Consider the following 20,984-nt stretch of genomic DNA (forward strand, 5'->3'; position numbering starts at 1 on the left):
AGCAGAACAGTGTGAAAAAAAGACAATACTGATCAAAGTCTTGGAGCAGCTAAATAGACCTAGGAACTTCATCTTGGAAGAAAGATGACTGAGGAGGCACATGGTAGAAAACATCAGGGGCAAAGAGAAAGCAAAGAGGAAAATTTTCTGTAATATATTTCATTGTAGAATTATCATGCACACATCATGTGATGTGGGGAATAAAATTAAAGGAGGAAATGGCAGATCCACAAGTAACAGGAGGTACATAGCCTGTCCGTGAAACTCATTGCCACATATTAAGAATGCCCAAATCTTACCAGACAAACATATCACCTTTAATGCAGCAAGTCCTGGGAGAACATCCAGGGGAAATTTCATTATATGCTTGCCTAGTTTGATAGTCTCTCTTCATCAGCAGTTACTGGCCATTCTGAGAGGAAGGGCACAGCACTGGACACACGTTTGGTTTGGCCTGCTGCAGCTCTTCTGGAGAACATGGGGGTCATTCTCAGAAAGGTTTCTCATGGTGTGAGAGCCTTCCCCCTCTGGCAACCCCTCTGTAAATCCAGGGCCTCACTTCTGAGCTCAGGGCTTGTAGTTTGAATGTCAGCTGCTTTATCAGGCCTGTTTGAGACTCATTTAAAACTGTTCTAATAAATTACTGTGCACAGTCAGAGAACTGTTGAGACCAGATATTGGCAGACATGCCAGAGGTCTCTTGACTGCTATCTTATGATTATTCTTTTTCACCATCTGGATGTGGAGACATTACTAACCACCTGTAGCAGCTTTTCTGAGATGCACTGTTGTATTTTTCATAAAATCAGCTCCTAWGCTTTGCTCTATCATTTGCCTTTTGAGTCACTCTCCAGTTTAGATTCATGCAAGTTAATTTGGGAAATGGAGAGAGGTTGCACTAGTATTTGGGGTTAGCTCTTAATAGGGAAAACACATGACCTGTTTGTTTGTATATAGCCAGTGGAAATTGTTTCATGCTAGGAAAAATCAGGCGAGCATTAAAATAAACAAAATGGTTGCTTGTCAGGTGGAAGAACCTGTACCAGACACCTCTGCACAAGCCAAGAGACCCTGGTATTAATGCAATTAATGCAATTAGAACAGTACTTCTCAAATGTTTTCACACTGTGCCCCTGCTTTACTGCAACAAAACCTCAGAATATTCCACTGTTTAGCCACAAAAAAAAAGGAAGAACAATAAGACTTTTCTTGAATCTCTGCATAAGCCATTTTGGGGGCCCCTCTGTAGGCAGAAAGCTTGAAATAGAATACAAGCATTGCTGTCTTTATCAAGGCAAAGTCGAGGAATCCATTTTGTCTTTACAAACAGCAGCATGTTCTATATTTTTTCTGTTAGGGGCAAATGCATTAATATCAGATGTTTTTGTTTTATCTAGTCTTCTCTCACTGTGCAGAGAATCACCTAAGGTAATTGTTGGGCTGCCATGAAATGCATGAAATAAAACAGTTTAAAAAAAAATCATTCTTTTATTTCCTTCCAATGATAGTAGTGACACTACATCTGAAGAATGCTTATTATTGGTTATCTTTAGTGGAATAAGACTTGATTGCCCTGACATACAGAACCTAGTCTAAATTTAAAAAACAAAGATTAAAAAGAAAAAATAATCCCACCACCTTTCAGTTGGACAATGATATAGCCAGTTCCTGCTACCCTAAAATACCCTGATAAACTTCAGCAGTGGAATAGATGCAACAAAAGTCTTTTCTGCAGGTTGAATTTTTGCTGCTAAAAGGAGTACCAGAATTCTGAAAGAGTGAGCTCTGGGAGAGAGTTTGCTCATAGGCAGGGTTGACAATTTCTTCATTAGAAACCTGCACACTTCAATAGCTAAATGCTTTCAACTTTCTTTAAATGGTATTAAGGAAAAAATATCCTCAAGGCATTATTTTTAAAGGGGACTTCAAACATTCCCTGAGAAAAAAAAAAATTGCAACACATTTGAACACCAAGGGATTTGCAGTGGAAAATCTGCTAAAGTGGAGCTATCTTTTCAGTTTCAGGGTTAAATAAGTATTGGCTGTAAATCAGGGAGGTAGACAGCAAAAAACACTGAGGCATTCCAGATCCTCAAACTCCAGGTCTTTAGACTAACAATAGCCAGATAATAGATCATTTAGAAATGAGTTAGTTATGTTAGCTAGATTTTAGTTTAACTGTGTTTCATTTATTCCTCTGAACTCAACATACAAATTCCTTTATAAGGCTTGCTAGAAGTATAGGCAAATCCTAGGTTCTTAATCTTTTTACTATACAGGCTTAATTCTGCAATAACTCAGTGGTAGATATTTTAGAGTTTATATTTAAAAGCAGCTGTGAAGCTAGCAGATATGCAAGGGTAAATCTGTTCATCTTGAATCCTCTGCAAATGGTCTGCTCTGGAGGTCATATCAAAGAGATTCTTTTTCCAGCTTAAACCTGTCTTTTCTAAATAGATCTCAACCTGATCACATTTAATGCATTGATGTCTGGTTTCTTAGTCATTATATTTGCTGTATTACATATCAAAAGGACTCTTGAGAAATTCCACCGAATTGATAATTCTAATTTCTTATGTATAGCTACTCTATATTCACTCTGAGGACAGCTGTATTGTATGCTAAACCATGAGTTGTAAAAATTGATCCCTTTGTATGTAGGTTTGTATTAAATTGAGATACTTTATTTTTCCTGTTTGTTGCCACTCTTGGGTTCCTGGTGTCAGTTTGTATTTGGCTGCTTGAGCATATTAAAGTTTTGCTAGTGCTTGTGATGTTCTTGCCAAGAGCGCTCTTGCAGCAATCTGCACTAGAACAGTCTTTGTGCCAATTACTTCAAAAATATTCTTTTATTATACCAATTTCTATGCCTACTTTTTTTTTTCCAGGTTGCAGTTTGCAGTGTGACAAATTCATCTTTAGTTTCTTCTTTCTCTTTTTCTGTTTCTTTTTTTTAATGTTGATGTTCAAGTACTTGAGTATTTGTAGGTTTAGGATTATTAAAAAATAATGCTGTGTTCATAGACTGAGTTGTTAATAAGTCATTTTAAAAAGAAAAGGTTCAAAAATATTAAAATAAAACCTGGCATGTTGAATTACTGACACTATGCATATATTAAAGAATACTGTTTGATACAGAATGTATGGAGTTCCTATTTAAGGGATTAATTATGAAAATGGACACCATTGCAATTGTATGAAGCAAAATAAATAAAACATTATCATGGATGATGGCCCAATACAGTATTTTTGCGCTAATACTGTGAGACTGGTGTCTGGAATGTCAGGTCTACATAATCTTTGATTTAGAAAAAATCACAATAAAGGAAAAAAAGGTATGATAATGTGTTTTACAGTGAAAAAAAAAAAGTCAAGTTTTCCTAAGTGAGCTGAATACTTCTTAATGGAGAATGAGCAGGTTTTACTGCCACAAATAATGTCAATGCAAGACTGGACTTCAGAAGTCTAATGTGAGAACAGTCATCACAATAAAGATATATATGTGTCAGTATACTGTGCTTTATGCTATCTTACCCTGTACTGAACAATAACTGCTGATGTATTACCCTGGATAATAAAATGGAAATGCTGTTAAGACTAGAATGAAAAATCAGACATAAAATAAGGATTTCATAATGTTAATGTAATACTGTCTAAAATGTTTATAGCAAGTCCATTTTTATTAATTATTCTCAAGCTACCTGTAGGCTGCCATTCATTCCCTGACTTTTAAGATATGGTGACTCTTGAATCTTCTGAAAGTGCAATAGCTTGTTTTTTCATTTTTTTAATGGTAGCTTTAGGAATTCTTTACTAGACACCAGTTCTCCTTTATTCCCRGAGAAGCTGTATCTTTCTTTTAACGTAACTGTAAACTGACCACTTCAAGATCAAGAAGCTTCATAAAATACAGGGAAGGTTGACAGTGTTGGGTCCTTGCTTTGACTTCATTTTTGGGAGAACTTGAAAGTTGTCCCCATTCCATCCACCGTAATTTACTGTGGTTACAAATGGAAGATAGCAATTTCAGCCTGAGGCTGAGGAAGAGTTGGAATTAAGCATCCAAGCAGCTTCTTGTGTGAAGTGCTCAAAACACTAAATTTTATGCAAAAAAAACCCAGCCATTCCTTGTATTATACTTGAAAGAAAATGGCTGTGGCAATTGTACATAAGCTGAACTCGCTATTTCTCATATGCAAAAAACATGTTCCACTCGGGTCCCTTTAGGGATTTAGGGCTGTGAACTGAGCATGCCAGGCCAGAGTTTTTTCTCATTTGATGCTTTTCTTTAAGCACACAGTGACTTTGGGTTGTCATAATGATACAGTTTCAAAATTGCTTTCTTAGAACTTAGGCACCTAGATTCTGCTTCTTACTGACGAAGCAGGAAAGCAGCTCTTTGGGATTTATTCTTTGGAAAGAATATCATTGGGAGAAAAGGGGAAAAAGTCTCCACAAGCTAGTATTGATTTTTAACAATAAATCGTATCCTGAGGTTAGGTATGTTGTTTAAATGTAAATACCCTTTCTGTTTCCAGACTGTCTTTTGCAGGTGTATTTGAGATGATTTGAAATGTTTTTGTGGATGGAAAAGAGGCTATTGACCTTGAAACTATGTGTGTGTTAAGAGTATTGGCCATCCTTGAAATCAGACTTGCATTTTTTTCAACAGATGCTCAAGATGACATCTCTACCAATGGTGGTTAAGTTTCAAATAATATTCAGTAACATGTTAAGACTGACTGCACTTTACTTACAAAGCTAAGATTGCTGCCTAGCTGTTGTTCTTAAGCACCATGGTTCAGAATGACCCACTGACAGCTGAGTTAACTAGGAGTTCATTTTGTTTTGGTGCAGGCTTGATAAAAGCACAAGATTTGAATGTAGAAGCAATATTTTGTATTAGATGAACTATGATAGTTAGAAAAACAAAGAAACTTTTGGATATACAGCTGCTTCTTCAAGTCACAAGTTGAAGCAGCAAACCTCTGAAGCAAGTATGAGTTCAGAACAGCTACTCTTGTTACTCTATTATGCTGTCTGAGGGAAAAGGTAGGTGATCCTTACCTTGGATCAGTGGAGATCAGTGGATGAGCTGGAGATCAGTGAAGTTAACAAGGGGAATGATGGTGATATGGTTATCAGAGAAAAAGATAGTAAATGTAACATTGATAGGATAGAAGCATGCATCTGTAAGCTCTGCCTTTCATAGCTTGCTTATCTGAGGAATGATTGATCCAGTTTCTTGACCTGCAGAAATCCACAAGACTACTAGACAAGCTCCTTCACATGATTTACATTTGAGGAGCATATTGTGTGTGTAAAGTAATTGTAAAGTAATTTGCATGAAACGTAGAATTGGTCTGTGAGTTGTATGCAATGAGGACGCATCAAAGTTGCAGTGCATTTGGATAATCCAACGTGTTACAGCTTTAGCAACTTCCTTCTCTTCAGTACCTAGATGCCATATTCCATGAGGGCTTCTGTTAGAAACAAGATAGTGTTTATAGAAATCCCGTTAGTCTGACAAAGGGACACATAGATGTTACTGGAACTTACTGGACCTCTTTGATCCCAGCTGTTGCTGAGGTATAGGATAGGCAAGTTGCTTATTTTCTTAAAGCTTTCCTGAAGAGTTGGAGAGAAGGCTTTGGCGTCACTAATCATGAAGCAGTGGGAACCCAGAAGTAAATTGCTTCGGAGCAATACCAGCTGCAGCTAGAAACATTCTGGTGATTACCATAGCATATAGGGATAAAATGAGAAAACTTTAATAGATGAAGTCTATGCTGAATTTCAGGTTGATTCAGGTTGATACGCCTGGATGTATTTGATKTCAGAAAAGGATTCTCCTAAGGATGTCAGTAGACATATTATCATTATCATGAAGTCCAGATACTACAGTGGACTGTTTTCCACTGGAAAACAGAGGAAATCCAGAGGAAAGCCTATTTCTAAATGTCCATTCTTAGCTTAGAAGTAACTGAAACCATATTGTAACCCATTTGCCTTATGCAGTGTTAGAAGAGCAGCATCCCTCTAGGTTCATAGACTGGTTTTGAGATGCATGTTTATATGTCCGTATAGGTGTGTGAATACAAACACAACTTTTTTGTAAGGAAAACGTGAGAAGATGGCAACAAATTGTAGAATATTGCTTCAGACAATTTTAGTGGATCAAATTAAGTGCCTTTTAAAGATGGAGGTGTTATTTTGGAAGGATAAAATAACACCTTTGACAAATACATAAATCCATGTGGAAATAGTTGTGTCTGCAATAGGGGATAAATGTATATGCAAGTTACTCATAAGACATCTAAATACATATCTAGGCACACAAATTACATTGGGATGCTTTTATACATGTGAAAATTTACGTCTAAGCAATAATTTAAGGCTTCAGATTTATTACATCATTAAGAGGAACAAGGTGGAAGCTCTGGCACTTCTGCCAGAGCTGTGATTTTAGTCCCATAACAAGTTGACATAGTGATTTATAGAGCAAGTAACCAGGAAAAGAAAAACTCTAGAAATTTCTTTATAATGGAATTTTAAGTTTTGAAGAAACAGACATCTGAAAGGTAAAATTCACAGATTTTTCATGCCTGCAGCTTTTTATTGCCTCTGGTAATACATGTCCTTAGACTTACATCACATATAGGTGAAAAACAATAGATGTAATATTTAAAGATGTCTTTTGATAAAGAAAGTACCTCCATCTCTAGAGGTGAGATTTAGCTTTAAAGGATGATGAACAGGTTCCAGGTGCCTTTTTCAATTGCTGGGCTTTCCTTTCCTTAAGTATTGACAGAGGAAAGGTTTTATCAAGGTCTTTGTGCTGTGCTTTTTTGTAATGAGTAGACATTAGTAGAGCCTATCTAAATGCTTATCACTAACAGATGACTAAAGAGAGCATGTGGCAGAGAAAAGAATTATATTTTGTCCAAGGAATGTGGCTTCTTAACACTCCCACACTCACCATAAACTATGTTTACATACAATATTTTCCAAATTCCTTTTCTTAATCAGCTAAAATTAAAAGCATAATAATGGGTGTTTTTCCAATCCTGGAGCGTCAGGCAGAGTTGACTTAGAATTTTTAACAAAGCAATTAAACAGTACAGGCAGTTTTTATAGTATTTGTTTTGCTTCAGCTTGACATCTTTACAGTAGTGTATGTCTTATACTCATTTCACAGTGTTAACCATTTTATTTTTATGGAAGGAATGCTTTTTAGTTCATCCAGCCATCTCTGCAAGTGTAAATATTACACAACTATAGGTGATGCTGTAAACAGTAGCACAGTTTGGAATGGTCTATGTCAAATCCTGATCCGAATCAGGTCACAAAGGTTGTCATGATCATAATATTTCTCTCTGCTTTTATATCATGAAATCATGAAACACTATGGGACATTTGCCTGAATAATCTCTGAGTTGTTAACCCAGTTTAGCTCCATTAGACTGTAAAAGGAATCTTGCCACTGATTTCAGTGCACCTTGTTCATTTAGAAGATACACTGAGAAATGCTGTGGAAAGTTGTACAGCTTCTGACATAGAAAGCTTCTGATGAATCCTATCTTAAGAGCACACACAACTTTTATGTAACAGGCAGAACAGCGTATGCCTATCTTCTCTTGACAATCTATTCATATAGCTCTGTTAGAAATAAGTCAGTTATAAATTAAAGAGAGATTTGGACTGTTGCACACTTCTCAGAAGGCAGCATTTATAAGGAAAATTACACAGAACTGAATTTGCTTTTGRTTTTCAGAATTTTCTTAGCTAATATTTGTCATATATTTATCTTTGAACCCAAGTATTGTCCTTCATAAAACATTTTATTCTTACAATTTAGCTTCATTAAAGTCATAATACTGCTTTAGGATGTGATAGACTAGTGCTGTGGGATTGAATTATAAAGAGATTAATTTTAGCTACCAGATATAATKGACCCTATAATTCCTATCACCTCTAATCCTGGTTCAAATGAACCGGTGTTAAGAGTAGCAATATTCACAATGTAGACAAGGTCATGACAGCTAGAATTGTTTTTTTACTACCAATTAGATTTCCTACTCACTGGATTTCACTAATGTTGTCATAGAAAGAGATCAGAGGCAGTGTTGTTGCTTTACAGATGCACACACACTGGAACATGTGACATGTTTCCCACTATACCCAGAATGAAAAGGCAATTGAGAGCTGACCCCTAAAATTTGAATTAATATAGAGATTTATAACATATTTTAACTCATATTAAAACTAGAAACAAAATAATTTCAATGTGGAAGCAAACTYGCTTCAAATTTGACAATGCTAAACTACAGTGAATCTGGTATGTTTGGAGCCATCTCTTGGGCAATGCTACATCTGAGGTGTGCTACTGCTGAGGAGTCAGAAAGGCAGGTGCTGATTGAATAGACAGTTCTTCAGAAACAAATCGGGTTGCTTTTTTTTTTCCTTCGAATGACATTGAGGATTTAAAAAAAAATACAAGTAAGAGATAAATGGATTTTAAGTGTATTTTAAAAATTCCCCCAAGTGATAATGCCAACTTCAAACATATTAGCATAMGGCGTCTTTAAAAAAAAAAAAAMAACAGAATAACACTTTTGCAGAGCACATTCAGCATAAGACTGTTTTTTCATATTATTACTAGTTATCCATCAGCATTTTTCTAAGCATTTACAGATTTGTGTTTTTCAAGTTAGCTAAAGCTGCCTGATAAAATGAAACAGATAATGATAAAAAGCATATGTATACGTAAGCCTAGCTAGAAGGAAGAAAATATACTATTATTGCCCCTCCTGTGAAGTTAATCCTTTTTCTTTTAGCTATTTCTTCATTAGTTAATGAGGTCTTGGGGAGAAAAAAAATTAAAAATTAAAAAAGTGTATTTGAAATGGTGTTTTTGCATCCCTGCCTTTAGGAACTTATTCAAATATTCATAGAATAGTTTGCCCTTGGAAGGTGTATTAAGTGTGAGTTTAGGCAATAATTACCTCAAATGTGGGTGGTCAGAAATCTGCAACTGGAATGGACAAACATAGCAGATAATCAACTAGTGAAGAGATATTTTAATGATTAGGCTGGAAAAAAAAAAATGAAAAACAAACTTCAAGGCTTAGATCACAGATCTTGCTAACACAAAGTAATTTTGAATTTGGATGCATTTTGTGATTTACAGTCTTAATGAAAGACAGTTTCTTCTTTCTCACTTTTCATTAGCCATCAGCCTCAGATTAGAAGTGACCAAAGTGACCAAAGACTTTTTGCTGTTGTCACTGTGAGATGAATATCGGGGGATGTATAACTGCATCATATCTGTCACCTCCTCCAGAGTACTTGGTGTTAACCAGCATCTCCAATGACCCCYGAGTAGGAAGTTGGGGAGTGCAACGAATCCCAGGAAAGTGATCTCTATGCTCTGGAAGTCTTCTCTGCATGTTGATATTGAAACACRCTCTGAGGGTAAAAATTCTGGGAGAATACATGCTGCCAGGCTCTATATGTGCCTAAATGCCAGGGTCTTATTCATGACTATCAGGCTGCAGTTTTTATTGATAATTCAGTGTCCAGAATTGGTGCTATATTGATATTCTTTCACTGAATAAAAATCAACTCCTTTATTGATCCATAATAGAAATCCTGATGGAGTGAAACTGGAAATGGTTGGTTATTCTTTTCACAGAATTTCAAATTATTCCATTTCAGGCAGCATTCTTTGAGTTTTACTCTCCACTAGTGCAATCGGATCTGCTGTGCATCTTCTGACTAGTGATTATCTTATGAATAGGGAAAGAAACTGTCAGCCTCCAAAGTTCTTCATGTGTGTTAGTGCATTAACTGAAGACATTGCTTGGTTACCAGCTCTTAAAAAGAAAAATCTTGCTGTATATGTAGGAAGAGCATCCTGCAGCTGAGCTCACTGATCATTTGTTGGCTCTTGCTTCTTGATTTGCCAACCACAAAGATGTATTTCACTCTGTCAGTGCTGTCTATAGGATGTAGATGTCTAGGAGTTAATTGAATTAAATCTTTTCTTGAATGGTCTCAAAACTGCTGATCTTTSTGTCTCATATTTAATCTTCCAGTGTTATCAAATTAGTGGTCCCCATTCTACTCACATTATTTCAGTTTTCTCCCCCTCCAATTCTTCTTTTGCTAATTTTTTTCCAGTTTGTTTCTCCCTGTAATACAATGACCATAGCAGAGATCAATAGCATGGGAGCTCTGAGTGTTTATTTGAGAAATATCAAACATTCTCTGTTATGTACTTCTTTTCTTGCCATGAGAATATTCAGAACATGTTGACAGACAATACTAAGTTTAACACTAATGCTGGCATTTACTTAGACCACTTAACACAGCCATAAATTGTAATGCAAGGAATAATGATGAAATGTATTAAAAGAAATGATATCACAATTGTATCCAAAATTCACTGGGATTACATTTATTGTTTCTGTTTTCCAGGTGATTCATATAACAGGCCGGTTGCGTCTGAGAGTGTCACTGTCCCATGGACGGACGGTACCGAGCCAGATTATGGGACTTGTTGTTGTTGCTCATGCTTTGCCACCTCCTACAATCAATGAAGTCAGGATTGACTGCCACATGTTTGTCACTCGAGTGAATATGGACCTCAATATCATTTACTGTGAAAATAGGTACAGTTGTTAGTTCATTTTTTTAATTTGTTTTAGCTGTGTGTATTCTGTGTGTATTCTGTGGGTTGGATAAAAAGTGTTGAGATGTGTGACTCCTGTAATGTCAGTCTGATACTGTATGAGAGCACTGAATTCACTCTCATGATCATCATCTTYGGTGTCATTGCACTCTGAGAGGATAAATGCTTGCTTATTTTAACTAAAATCATTCCTCTCCTTTTATTATTTAAAGTTTTAAAGTTTTCCATTTTTGAGCTGATTTGCAGAAGACACCATGTTTAGGGCTTAACAGAACGGTAGCACAGATGGCCTAGATAGTAGTCTAGAGAGGTGTTCCAGTAAGAGATGGGAAAATTGGGAATAAAATTGGTCCTAGGAAAGACAGGAGTGAAACGGGAGTAGATAATAATCTGAGTAGCAGCTCTAATGTATGTGATAAGAACAGTGGTTCAGAAAGGTATCAGATAGGAAACAGGACATATTAGGATTTATGCAGTGATAACCAGCTGCTTCAGAGGGCTCCCCATGGCAGCAGGGCCAGTCTTTGCAGCCAGGGCCTGTCCTACCACCCGTGCATCATCATGGAAGGCAAGGGCAGCTCCAGGCCTGGGCATTGGGCACCCACCACCACAGCAACAGACTGAGCTTTTTTTTTTTTTTTTAAATTAAACCTTTTTTTCTCAAACCTTTTCTGGACTTTTATGTAGCAGTAAAACTTTCAAATGCCTGTGAGAGGCACCACTGAAAAACCTAAGATGCATCAGACATGGGGCACTGATTGGTAATTGCATAGGAAAAGCTGATAGCCAATTGTAAAGTATGGTAAACTAGATTTATGCAAGAAAGTGCTTTGTGTTGAATTTATAATGTTTTTCATTAGTTAAGGGCAATGTTCTACCGTTACTTCTCCCTGTTTGTGATCGATTTTATCTTGTATGCTAGAGTAGAATGCATATGATGGCACTTGTTTTTATGTTGCAACAATTTCATTTTAAACCACTGTAGAAGTGTTAAAAATGAATTATAAGAGGAATTCCACATAGCAGAAACACTTCTGCTGTGGTTAGGAGGCACATAATAGCTCACTGAGACAGCGTGGTTTCCACTGGTGGAAAATGGAGGTAGATGGACAGGGCCTGGTTTTCAGAGGACATGCAAACCAGAAGATGGCTATTAAAGCTCGAGGCTTTAATGAGAAGGGCAGAAGGGAGGGATGTGACTGAACAGCCAATGTGAAGTTGTCAGATTAATTACCTGGCCATTTGCTGGGGCAATTCTCTGAGTCGGGATGAAGTTAGGATCTCTCTTCTTAGGCTCTAGGAAGGGAGCCTAAGTATCCTTGGCTCCTGACCCATGAAAGGGAAATTCTCTGTGCTACAGCAGAAAACAAGTGCAGCATTGATGAAAACAGAGAAAAATGGATGCATGCTGGGGAAGCTGTAAGCACTATTTATGGAGCAATGGGGAGTTGCTGGCAGCCGCGGGGAGCATGGAACAGAAGCATTGCTACTTAACTGAAATGAATGCTCACAGTGGACCACTGGATCAGCAGGAGTGAAATCAATAGTACTCCTAGTTTTCCAAGTGGCTGCCTGCTCACAGCAGCAGGGAGCAGGAGCGGCATTACTCGAGTCTTTGGGTGCATCTTGTTGCTTTCCTCTGAATGAAAAGGTTTGCAACACAATCCTGGACTCAGGGCAGCAACTAGTGCACCGTCAGTTTCTCTTTGAGGCAAGATGAGTTAGCTCTTGTGTTGGCTATTTCTAACAACTAAGACTTTTTTKKKGGGGGGGTGGGGGGAACTATTAAATGTGGATTTAAATTTTTGGCGCCCAAAATGTGGTAAATCCGTCTATGTAAATCCATGTCTGCTTTCCAAGTGTGAGTTTCATTTCATCTAAACTTCACCATCTAGTCTAAAATTGTTGAGAATTTCTTTACCAGTCAGTGGAGCGAGATAGGTTCCTCCAGAGGACAATTCGCCTTACACTGAGATAAAGAACTAAAACCAAAATAAAGAGACTTCTGCTAGAGGAGAATCAGGCTTCAGTGTCAGCTGTTAGCAACTGGAAACCACCTGGAAAGAGCTTATAACCCAGTTTAGCATGAGCTACTACAGCCATATCCCCTAGTGCAAACCGGAAAGGAAATAACCCAGTGACCATAGCATTTTCCATAAACCAGGGCTTTAGAATCTGTGGAGCTGCCCACATGAGCAATCCTGTTGGCCATGACAGTGATCACATAGTTTCTTTAAGATATGTAGAAAGTCTTATGTAGACAGCTTCGAGCCTACTAAAGCCTGAGCCATTTGGTTCCAATTTAACAAAGCACTAAACCATATACCTGGCCTTAGATTTCAGTTATATTAACAGTCCTGTAAGTCAGTGGAGATACTAATCTGCTCAAAAATAATCTTATGCTTATGTTTTGGAGAATCAGACTGGTTTCTTTAGAGAATCAGACCTGTGTTTTCAGTAGAGCTGAGTGCCCACCCAAGCAGTAGGCTCCAGCCCAGCCACGAGAGCAGGTCCAAGAAGAGCCTCTTAGTCAAACTAGTGGCACCAAAGAGTCACCGATGCTGACTCTGGCAAACAGGCAGAGATTATTAGATCCGTTAGTATTGTGACCCCACAGACTTGATAGCAAACACACCCTAGATTTCAAAATAAACTGTCTTCTTCTAATTTGAATTGTGTGATTTGGAGACATTTTATGTGGATGTGCTCATTCCTATTACTGAACCTTATGGGGTACTCCACAGTGCCTTTCCATATAAACATAAATGCAAAGTGTTTCCTTACAAAGAAATGGAAATGCAAGGACAGAAATACTGTTGTTAACTCTTTCTGATCTTAGCAGTTATTTGCATTCTGCGTTTTTTTTTCTTAAGGAAAGATATTAATGGCAGACTAGACTGTATCATTGATGTAATCCCGTATTTCCAAAGAATGGACACAAATTCTCATTAAAAAAAAAAAAAAAAAAAAAAAAAAGTGGGTGAAGGATTGCACAACAACGGACAGTGCCAGCACTCAGATTTAGGCTTTATTCAGAGAACACCTAATCTCTTTTTTGTACTCTTCTGTTTTTGTTTGTATGTTTTGCTTTTTTATTTGGTGTAGACCATCGGTGCTGCTGTGAACTTTTTCTCCTTCAGCCTTTTTTATCTATATGCTCTTTCCCTCATATACACCCAAGCAAGCATCATTCTGCCTCAGTCAGTGCCTAGGTATCAGTGTTTGCAACATCTGCCTGGGTGAATCACTCTGACATACGTGGCTCAGCTTCTGCTTGAGCCTAGCAATGGGCCATGTTCTGGATCAGGCCCCAGTGGCTTCAGCTATCTGGCTATATAAAGATGTTTAGTGTTTCTTAAAACCCTGGAAATAAAAGATGGCAATTATAGTTCAAGACTTCAAACTTCATTTGCTGTAACATATCTAAAATCCTAAATACTATTCTATTTCTAGAAAACAGACATACTTCCAAAGGCTTTATGATGCTTGTTTAAGCAAGGCTGTTATTTATTCATTAATTTTCTGTACTGTATTTAAGTTCATTGGCATCTTTATAGTCAATGGCAGGAGCTTGCACATGCACACAAACACACACGTGTATGGATACACACAAAGATCAGCATAACAAACTTTAAAGTTTGTATTAGCATTAAACCACAAAGTCACAGCTGAAAGGGCCCAAAGTGAGAGCTGGGCTCCCAAATGAATTAGACTAAAAAAGATAACACCCGGAGGCATCTGTATGTCTCAGCATTTAAATTACATCCCTTGAAATTCCAGTTAGCACTTTGTGCCAAAATGGATGAAGAACTTCTGTTGAAATCTGTTGAAATGAAAGGTTGAAATGAAGAAGACCAATCTGTTGAAATGAAAGGTATCTCTAATCGCTTGGTATAAACATAACATGTTTATTACTTTATTATATAATCTTGAATAATCTTGGTCTTTTAATAAGGATTTTGGAGTTTTGCTAAGGCTTTTTAATTTCATGGAGTTACATTGTTCTGGTGAAATGCTATGGGAGGAGTGTGCGCTAAAGCTTAACTTGACATCTCTTTCAATGAATTAAATTATTTCAACGTTTATTTTAAAAACACTTTTTTTTTGACACTGTATCTTCTTTGTATAGCTATTCCATTGAGAAAAGTAGTAGAGTCTTTGAAGAATTAATACAGCAGTGAAAAAATCTTCTGCAGATTTTAGTTTCTCAGTCATTTGTCAGTTCCTGTGTTCTTCTMCTTCTTAAACTATAGGCTGTATGTTTTTTTTCATTTTTAGGATTAGTGATTACATGGATCTGACTCCTGTAGATATCGTAGGAAAGAGATGTTACCACTTCATTCACGCTGAAGATGTGGAAGGCATCAGACATAGTCACTTAGACTGTAAGTACCTCCATTTTTGTCAAAATTATCTGGTATAAAACCTGATTGCTCCTGAACTAATAGTTATATTTCACAACTATGTATCTCCATCTCGCACCTGTTTTTTTTTGGTTTTTTTTTTGTTTTTAATTTCTTTGTCATAGGATTTAATTTCTTTGTCATAGGATTTCATAGTGGGTGGCTCAAATATAACTCATTTCACAACTATGTATCTCCATCTCGCACCTGTTTTTTTTTGTTTTTTTTTTTTGTTTTTAATTTCTTTGTCATAGGATTTAATTTCTTTGTCATAGGATTTCATAGTGGGTGGCTCAAATATAACTCATTTTATATATTTTCAAGTCTTTGTATAGAAATGTAAGATCTTGATATTCGTGGGCTTTAAAAAATAGATTTATATTACAGTAGTCTTCAGCAGCTGTTCAGTTATATGTGCTGTGCATTATTTTAGTCCTTCAAAGAGGTATTACTTAGGTAAGAACCTACCTYCCTAGCACAGAAAATGAAATCCTCTTTCCCTTTCTGTACAGGGAGGCCAGAAACTGCAACATATTTGGGATTCTATTAGGTTGTTCCAGACACCACTGAGCTACAGCTCAGCCAGTGTTTTAACTCCACCAATGTATTACCTTTGTAGCCCCCAACCCTGCAGTTTTGAGGTCGTAGGTTTGAATAGCTCTACTCCCCATGTGTCTTCATAATGCTGGATGATGAAATGCTGACAAGGCCAGTACCATGGCCTGCTAACACTTACTGATAAAAGAGGAGCAACCTGAATCCAACCATCTTTAATTACCTTTCATAAGACCATATGACTATGATGGAGGGCAATACAAATGCTCAATCCAAAAGAACTTTGCTTTATCTGCAAGGGAAGATAGGCAGATAACTGTAATTGGAAAGCTGAAGAATAGGGACCACTTCTATTATAATAAATATATGGCAGCCATCTTTGTTGCTACTATCCATAGGTTCTTTAAAAAATAATCCCTGAAGTCTTTAGAGTGTAAACTGCATTTGTCAAAAGAAGGTCAGGCTAGATACATTTCTGGGGGAAAAAAAATAGCTAAAATGATAAACAGAATCATTTTGCATCATTTACATTTTCAGCATTAAATATCCAAGAGGGTATAGCATTTGCACAGAAATGAATGAACAAATTCAGAAACTTACTTGGGCTCTTGAAACTGGAAGTCAAATAAGACAAGTTGCACTTCCACTGCATTATCTGAGCAAGGAAATAAAAGATATTTATATCTCACAGTCTTAACATACCACCTGGCAGAGATGAACATCCTATTTGAAAAAGACCTTAATCTTCTCAATGACCACTTCTCTCTGAAATAGAATATGCTTTATGAAACATTCATCTTTAGAAATCCAAAGACCTATGCAGATAGTATAAGCAGCAGGGTAGGCCACTGAATGAGCAATGAATTGCACAGACCTGGGATTCAAGGTCAGCTTCTAGACAATATCTTCACCAATCCACAGCTATTTTCTTTCTCATTGTATGTGCATTTTAACTACGTGGATTGCAAGATTTTTAAGCACAAGGACTTATGTTTATCAACATCTGACACAACGAGGTTCCAAACTTGCCAGTGAGGCTTTCGTGTGATTATTTTTACTGCTATTATACTAGGMCAAGTTTTCAACTAGATTAGGCCGGTTAGATATTTTATATATAGTTATTCTCTTGTTTTATAGGAATAAGATGATTAGAGAATCAGGCAGGCTGAAAATGACTGTAGGTGGTCATATAGTCCAACTTCCAAAGTAAGATCAACAGTGAATTCAAAGCAGATTGGTTGGAGCTTTGTCCACTTGAGCCTTAAAAAAAAAAGATATTCCATAACTTCACTGAGCAGCCTGTTCCATTATCCTTAATAGGATCTTAGTTCTCTTCGTAGTGATTTTTTTTTCCTTCTATCCATTTGGAACTTCCGTGTTTCGATTTGTTACCATTACCTCTCATTCTCCTGCTGTGCAGTTCAATAAAGAGCTTGACTCCATCTTCTTAGGAACCTCCTTGCAAGTATGGACAGCCTGCCTTTGTGTCTCCCTGAAGCCCTCTTCTCCAGGCTAATGAAGAATGGTTCCCYTAGCCCCTCCTCACAGGCCAAGTTCTCCAGCCTCGTCACTGTGTTGGTCGTCTTSTGACTCATTTACATTTATCAAAATCTTTCCTGCACTGGAGAGCCCAAAACTGGACACCGTATTTCAGATGTGCTCTAAACACTTCTGAGTGAAGGGGATTAGTGACTTCCTTGACTTACTAACTACCCTGATTTTTTGTACGGTGCAGTATACTGTTCTTCATCTCTACCAGGGCACACTGCTGTTTCATATTTAGCCTACTGCTTTTCRGCAAAGGTGTTACCCAGTCCCATTCTCTATTCTGTACCATTACAGAGAATTAATCCATCATAGGTGCAAGACTTTGCATTTGTCTTTTTGTATAATTCAAACTCAAGCTCTGTATGAAAGACAGTAGGGTTGGAATTACACTTGGAATTGCTAGACAAGTGATTCCAGTAAGATATATTCAGTTAGTAACAGAAGAAAACAAAGTACTCTAAACAAATATGTAGTTCTTGAAAGGCTTAGCTCAGAAGTATACCTACCTATTATAATTCTTGCAGGAGTTGAGGTGGTTCATATCTTTGCAGAGACRCACTCAATTTTTCTAGCATTAAGGGAAAAAAAAACAGTGTAGAAGTGTCAAGGTGAAAAAAGCTGCAGCCCCCCCACCCTCACCCCAAACACATCATAGCAATTTATGCATCCCAGATAACCAAGTTCAGACAAAGATAGAATAAGAAAATCCTCTTGTTTATCAAAAATAACATTAGGGACAAAATTCAAGAACTTAAGGCAATGTCTGTAGGAGGTAAAACCTAGCAGTACTGCGATTCCCCAAAATAAATAATGATGATTTTCCAGCAGTACATAGGATATGATTACCTAAGATTATGATATATAAAAAAGCAATAGTTTGAAGAGGAACTGGAAGTCCAAGTGCTGTTAGAAAGTCTTGTGAKAAAGCAGAAGCAAACTGGAGAAGGTAGAAAACTCAAGAGGATGTATTTGATTTGAGAACTGCAGAATGTTCTCAAAATCTTAATTTCATAGAAGAGAAAATAAAWTTTAGAGATTAAGGAAAAGGATTCCAGATTGCAGTGGTAGATCTGAGGGTAAATGCAAAATCACTTAAAACCTCTATTCTACCTATTCACTAACAGCATATCAGGGAAAAAAAAGTAAGTAAGACCAAGACATCCTGACTTCTCAGACAGGTTATTCACAGGAATCAAACTGGGATTGGGAAAAGAAGAAGATGGTGCACAAAATCATGCAGAAAAATCAAAAGGGCTGTTGATGGCAGCAATTCATAGTAGCCCATTAGAAATTTTGAAAAACAGGCCTTACTAACTCCATCTCAAACAAAAGAAGATAAAAGCAGTTTGAGGAATAAACCATAGTAAATATAATAGTAAAGGTCTCCAGGCTGTAGCAGTGATGGTCTTTTATAAGGTAACTGCTTTCCTAATGAAAGGTCAGTTAGAGTCAATGGAAAAGCTTTCTTTGGCCTCAATGGACATGGGGATTATGCCCTAAAAGAGCAACTTTATAGACTAAAATCTTGACCCCAGTGAAGTAAATAGCAAAAATTCCATTAAGTTTAGTGGAGTCAAAATTTTTACTTAAGAGATTTATGTCTGTTAGAGCTTGATATCCTTGTAKAGTAATAAAATTATATTTATGCTCAGACCTGCATATGCCAGCATTGATTTCCACACAATAATATATGGTGGTGATCCCACCAGTTGCTGAAATATCAGCTTTTTCAAGTGAAAATAAAAAGATTAGGGATATTGTTTCTGTCTTGTTTTATTCAAGGTTTCAGTGAGCATGTTGGTTGTTTTTTATTTTTTTTTTTTAATAAATCCCCCAGCCAGTTGTTTGATGCTACAGTTCTGCCTTATTAATGCATTTCTCCTCTTATAATGCTTCATGATTTCAGAAGTTTAGGAAACTTCCCATTTGTTTATCTCTCCTGCATTTGTTGAATAAATTGCTGGCAGAAACCCTGGCCGATATAGGATCCCATAAATCAAATCCCTCTCACGGAGATTATAGCTAGCAGCGTACACGCAGCACAGCATCATGTCTCGGTTGACACACAGCAACYGGCGGAGGTGCAGTCAACTTGTGTTCCAGCCTGAGCTCTCCCAAAACACAGGTGGGGCTGTACCCTGGCTGTGAAACAGGCTTCATTAGGGCATGTGGCTTCAGAGACTGCAAGCGGCMCCTTTTACACCGCACAGTTGCTATGTGTCTGGAGCTAACAGCTAAGCAGACCCTCCTCATGTGCCCACCTCTAAGTCTGCCATCTAATTGAAAAAATTAATGCTCTCCATTGAACAGTGACATCAAGTACTTAGTATTACTGTTCAATGGGGGTCATTAAGGAAGCAGCCAGGATGTATTAAAGTCAAGACCTTTGAAGGGAGCCATGAATATAGGTTCAGACAAGTATAGGACAATGTGTCACCATTTGAAAATGAATATATTGTTCATAAGATCATTGTCACAAATATATATGGGTATGTAATATGTGCTGTTTCATTTTTGGAATCCTAATTGAGGTCTAAATTCAGAAACCTGACACTGACAAAAACAAACAAAAAAAAGATACTTGTCTTCAGCTACTGCTTAGAAAACCTCATTCTATTTCTTCAGGATTTGATTTACAGCTAAAAGAAATACAGTTCCTCAGGAACTGAGCCAGGGCAGTTCATTTCCCATAAAGCAAAGGTCTCTGATGAGTATGTTTGGTAGCATTCCCTCTGATCTACTTTATTTGGTTTCCAGTGCTTAGAATAATCCAGTCTTTCCGAAATAAACTATTCCACATTCACCTTTTTCATCACACCCATATTTGTCAAGGAATATTACCCCTCAGTCTGCTTTTAAATCAGTTATATATTCATGATTTCTTTTATGTATGTTCAGTAGAAAATTCCTATTGACACACAAAATACTGCTTGGTGATTTAGCCTACCAGCTGTAGTTGAACTAAACCTTTTAACTTATGCACATCAGTTATAATTTTTCATTCTCTTAATAACYTCAAACACATGAAAAACAAATAGAATCAGTTGATAATTTCTAACAGTAAAATACACTTCACATATTTTGCTATCATGCTGTGGAATAACTCTGCAATGTCAAGTAGCACACAATTAGTAAAACTGTAGGGGGAAAAAAAGAAGTGTTTTGATCCTGAGGAATTTTTATCCTAATCAGATCGAAATTTCAATGCTCTTGTAGTGCTTAATATCTTCAATCACCAAAAAAAAAAAAAAAAAGAATCAAACTGATTCCAATGTCAGGTTTTGCATTCTGTGACTRAAATAAAATGCTAAAATATACAAATGAATCTCGTGTTTGTACAAGTTTATTATCCTCACTAAAAAGCAAGATTGATTCTAAATTAGGATGATAAAATGTCTGGTGTTTAGCTAATTCTGAAACCAAGCCYGCCTGGCATCCAGATGACAGCTCCGTGTATCTTGTTTTCAAAGTATTGCAAAGACAGTGAGGTGACCAGTGGCACAACCAGCCTGTCTGCCCACGCCACAGGCCAGCAAAGATGTCTGCCTCAGAGACTGCCATCCTTATGGCCTTTTTCCTGGAGCTGATGGTGATAATGCAAGAAGAGGGAGAAGGAGATAAGAAATTGAAAAAAAAAATCATATAAAGAGTTTTTTTTTTTTTTTTTTTTTTTTTTTTTTTTTTTTTTTTTTTTCTTGGATGGGAAAGAAATGAACCTGACCTTTGTTTTTAACACATGCCTTTTTTTTTTATTTTCTGTACTAATGCATAACAATTGCTTCCAG

The 20,984-nt window shown here is 37.0% G+C and overlaps 1 protein-coding gene across 1 annotated transcript in view; it reads left to right on the forward strand.

The window, feature by feature from the left end:
* NPAS3 (neuronal PAS domain protein 3) overlaps window positions 1-20,984 on the forward strand; it is a 542,948-nt gene that overhangs the window by 502,948 nt on the left and 19,016 nt on the right. Inside the window, exons 8-9 of the mRNA XM_026051847.1 lie at window positions 10,480-10,673; window positions 14,972-15,078. Of these exons, the coding sequence (XP_025907632.1) occupies window positions 10,480-10,673; window positions 14,972-15,078 (301 nt within the window). The remainder of the gene's footprint in view (window positions 1-10,479; window positions 10,674-14,971; window positions 15,079-20,984) is intronic.

This window comes from Nothoprocta perdicaria, unplaced genomic scaffold (assembly GCF_003342845.1).
Source record: "Nothoprocta perdicaria isolate Ctin4 unplaced genomic scaffold, notPer1 scaffold_8, whole genome shotgun sequence".
NCBI lineage: Eukaryota > Metazoa > Chordata > Aves > Tinamiformes > Tinamidae > Nothoprocta > Nothoprocta perdicaria.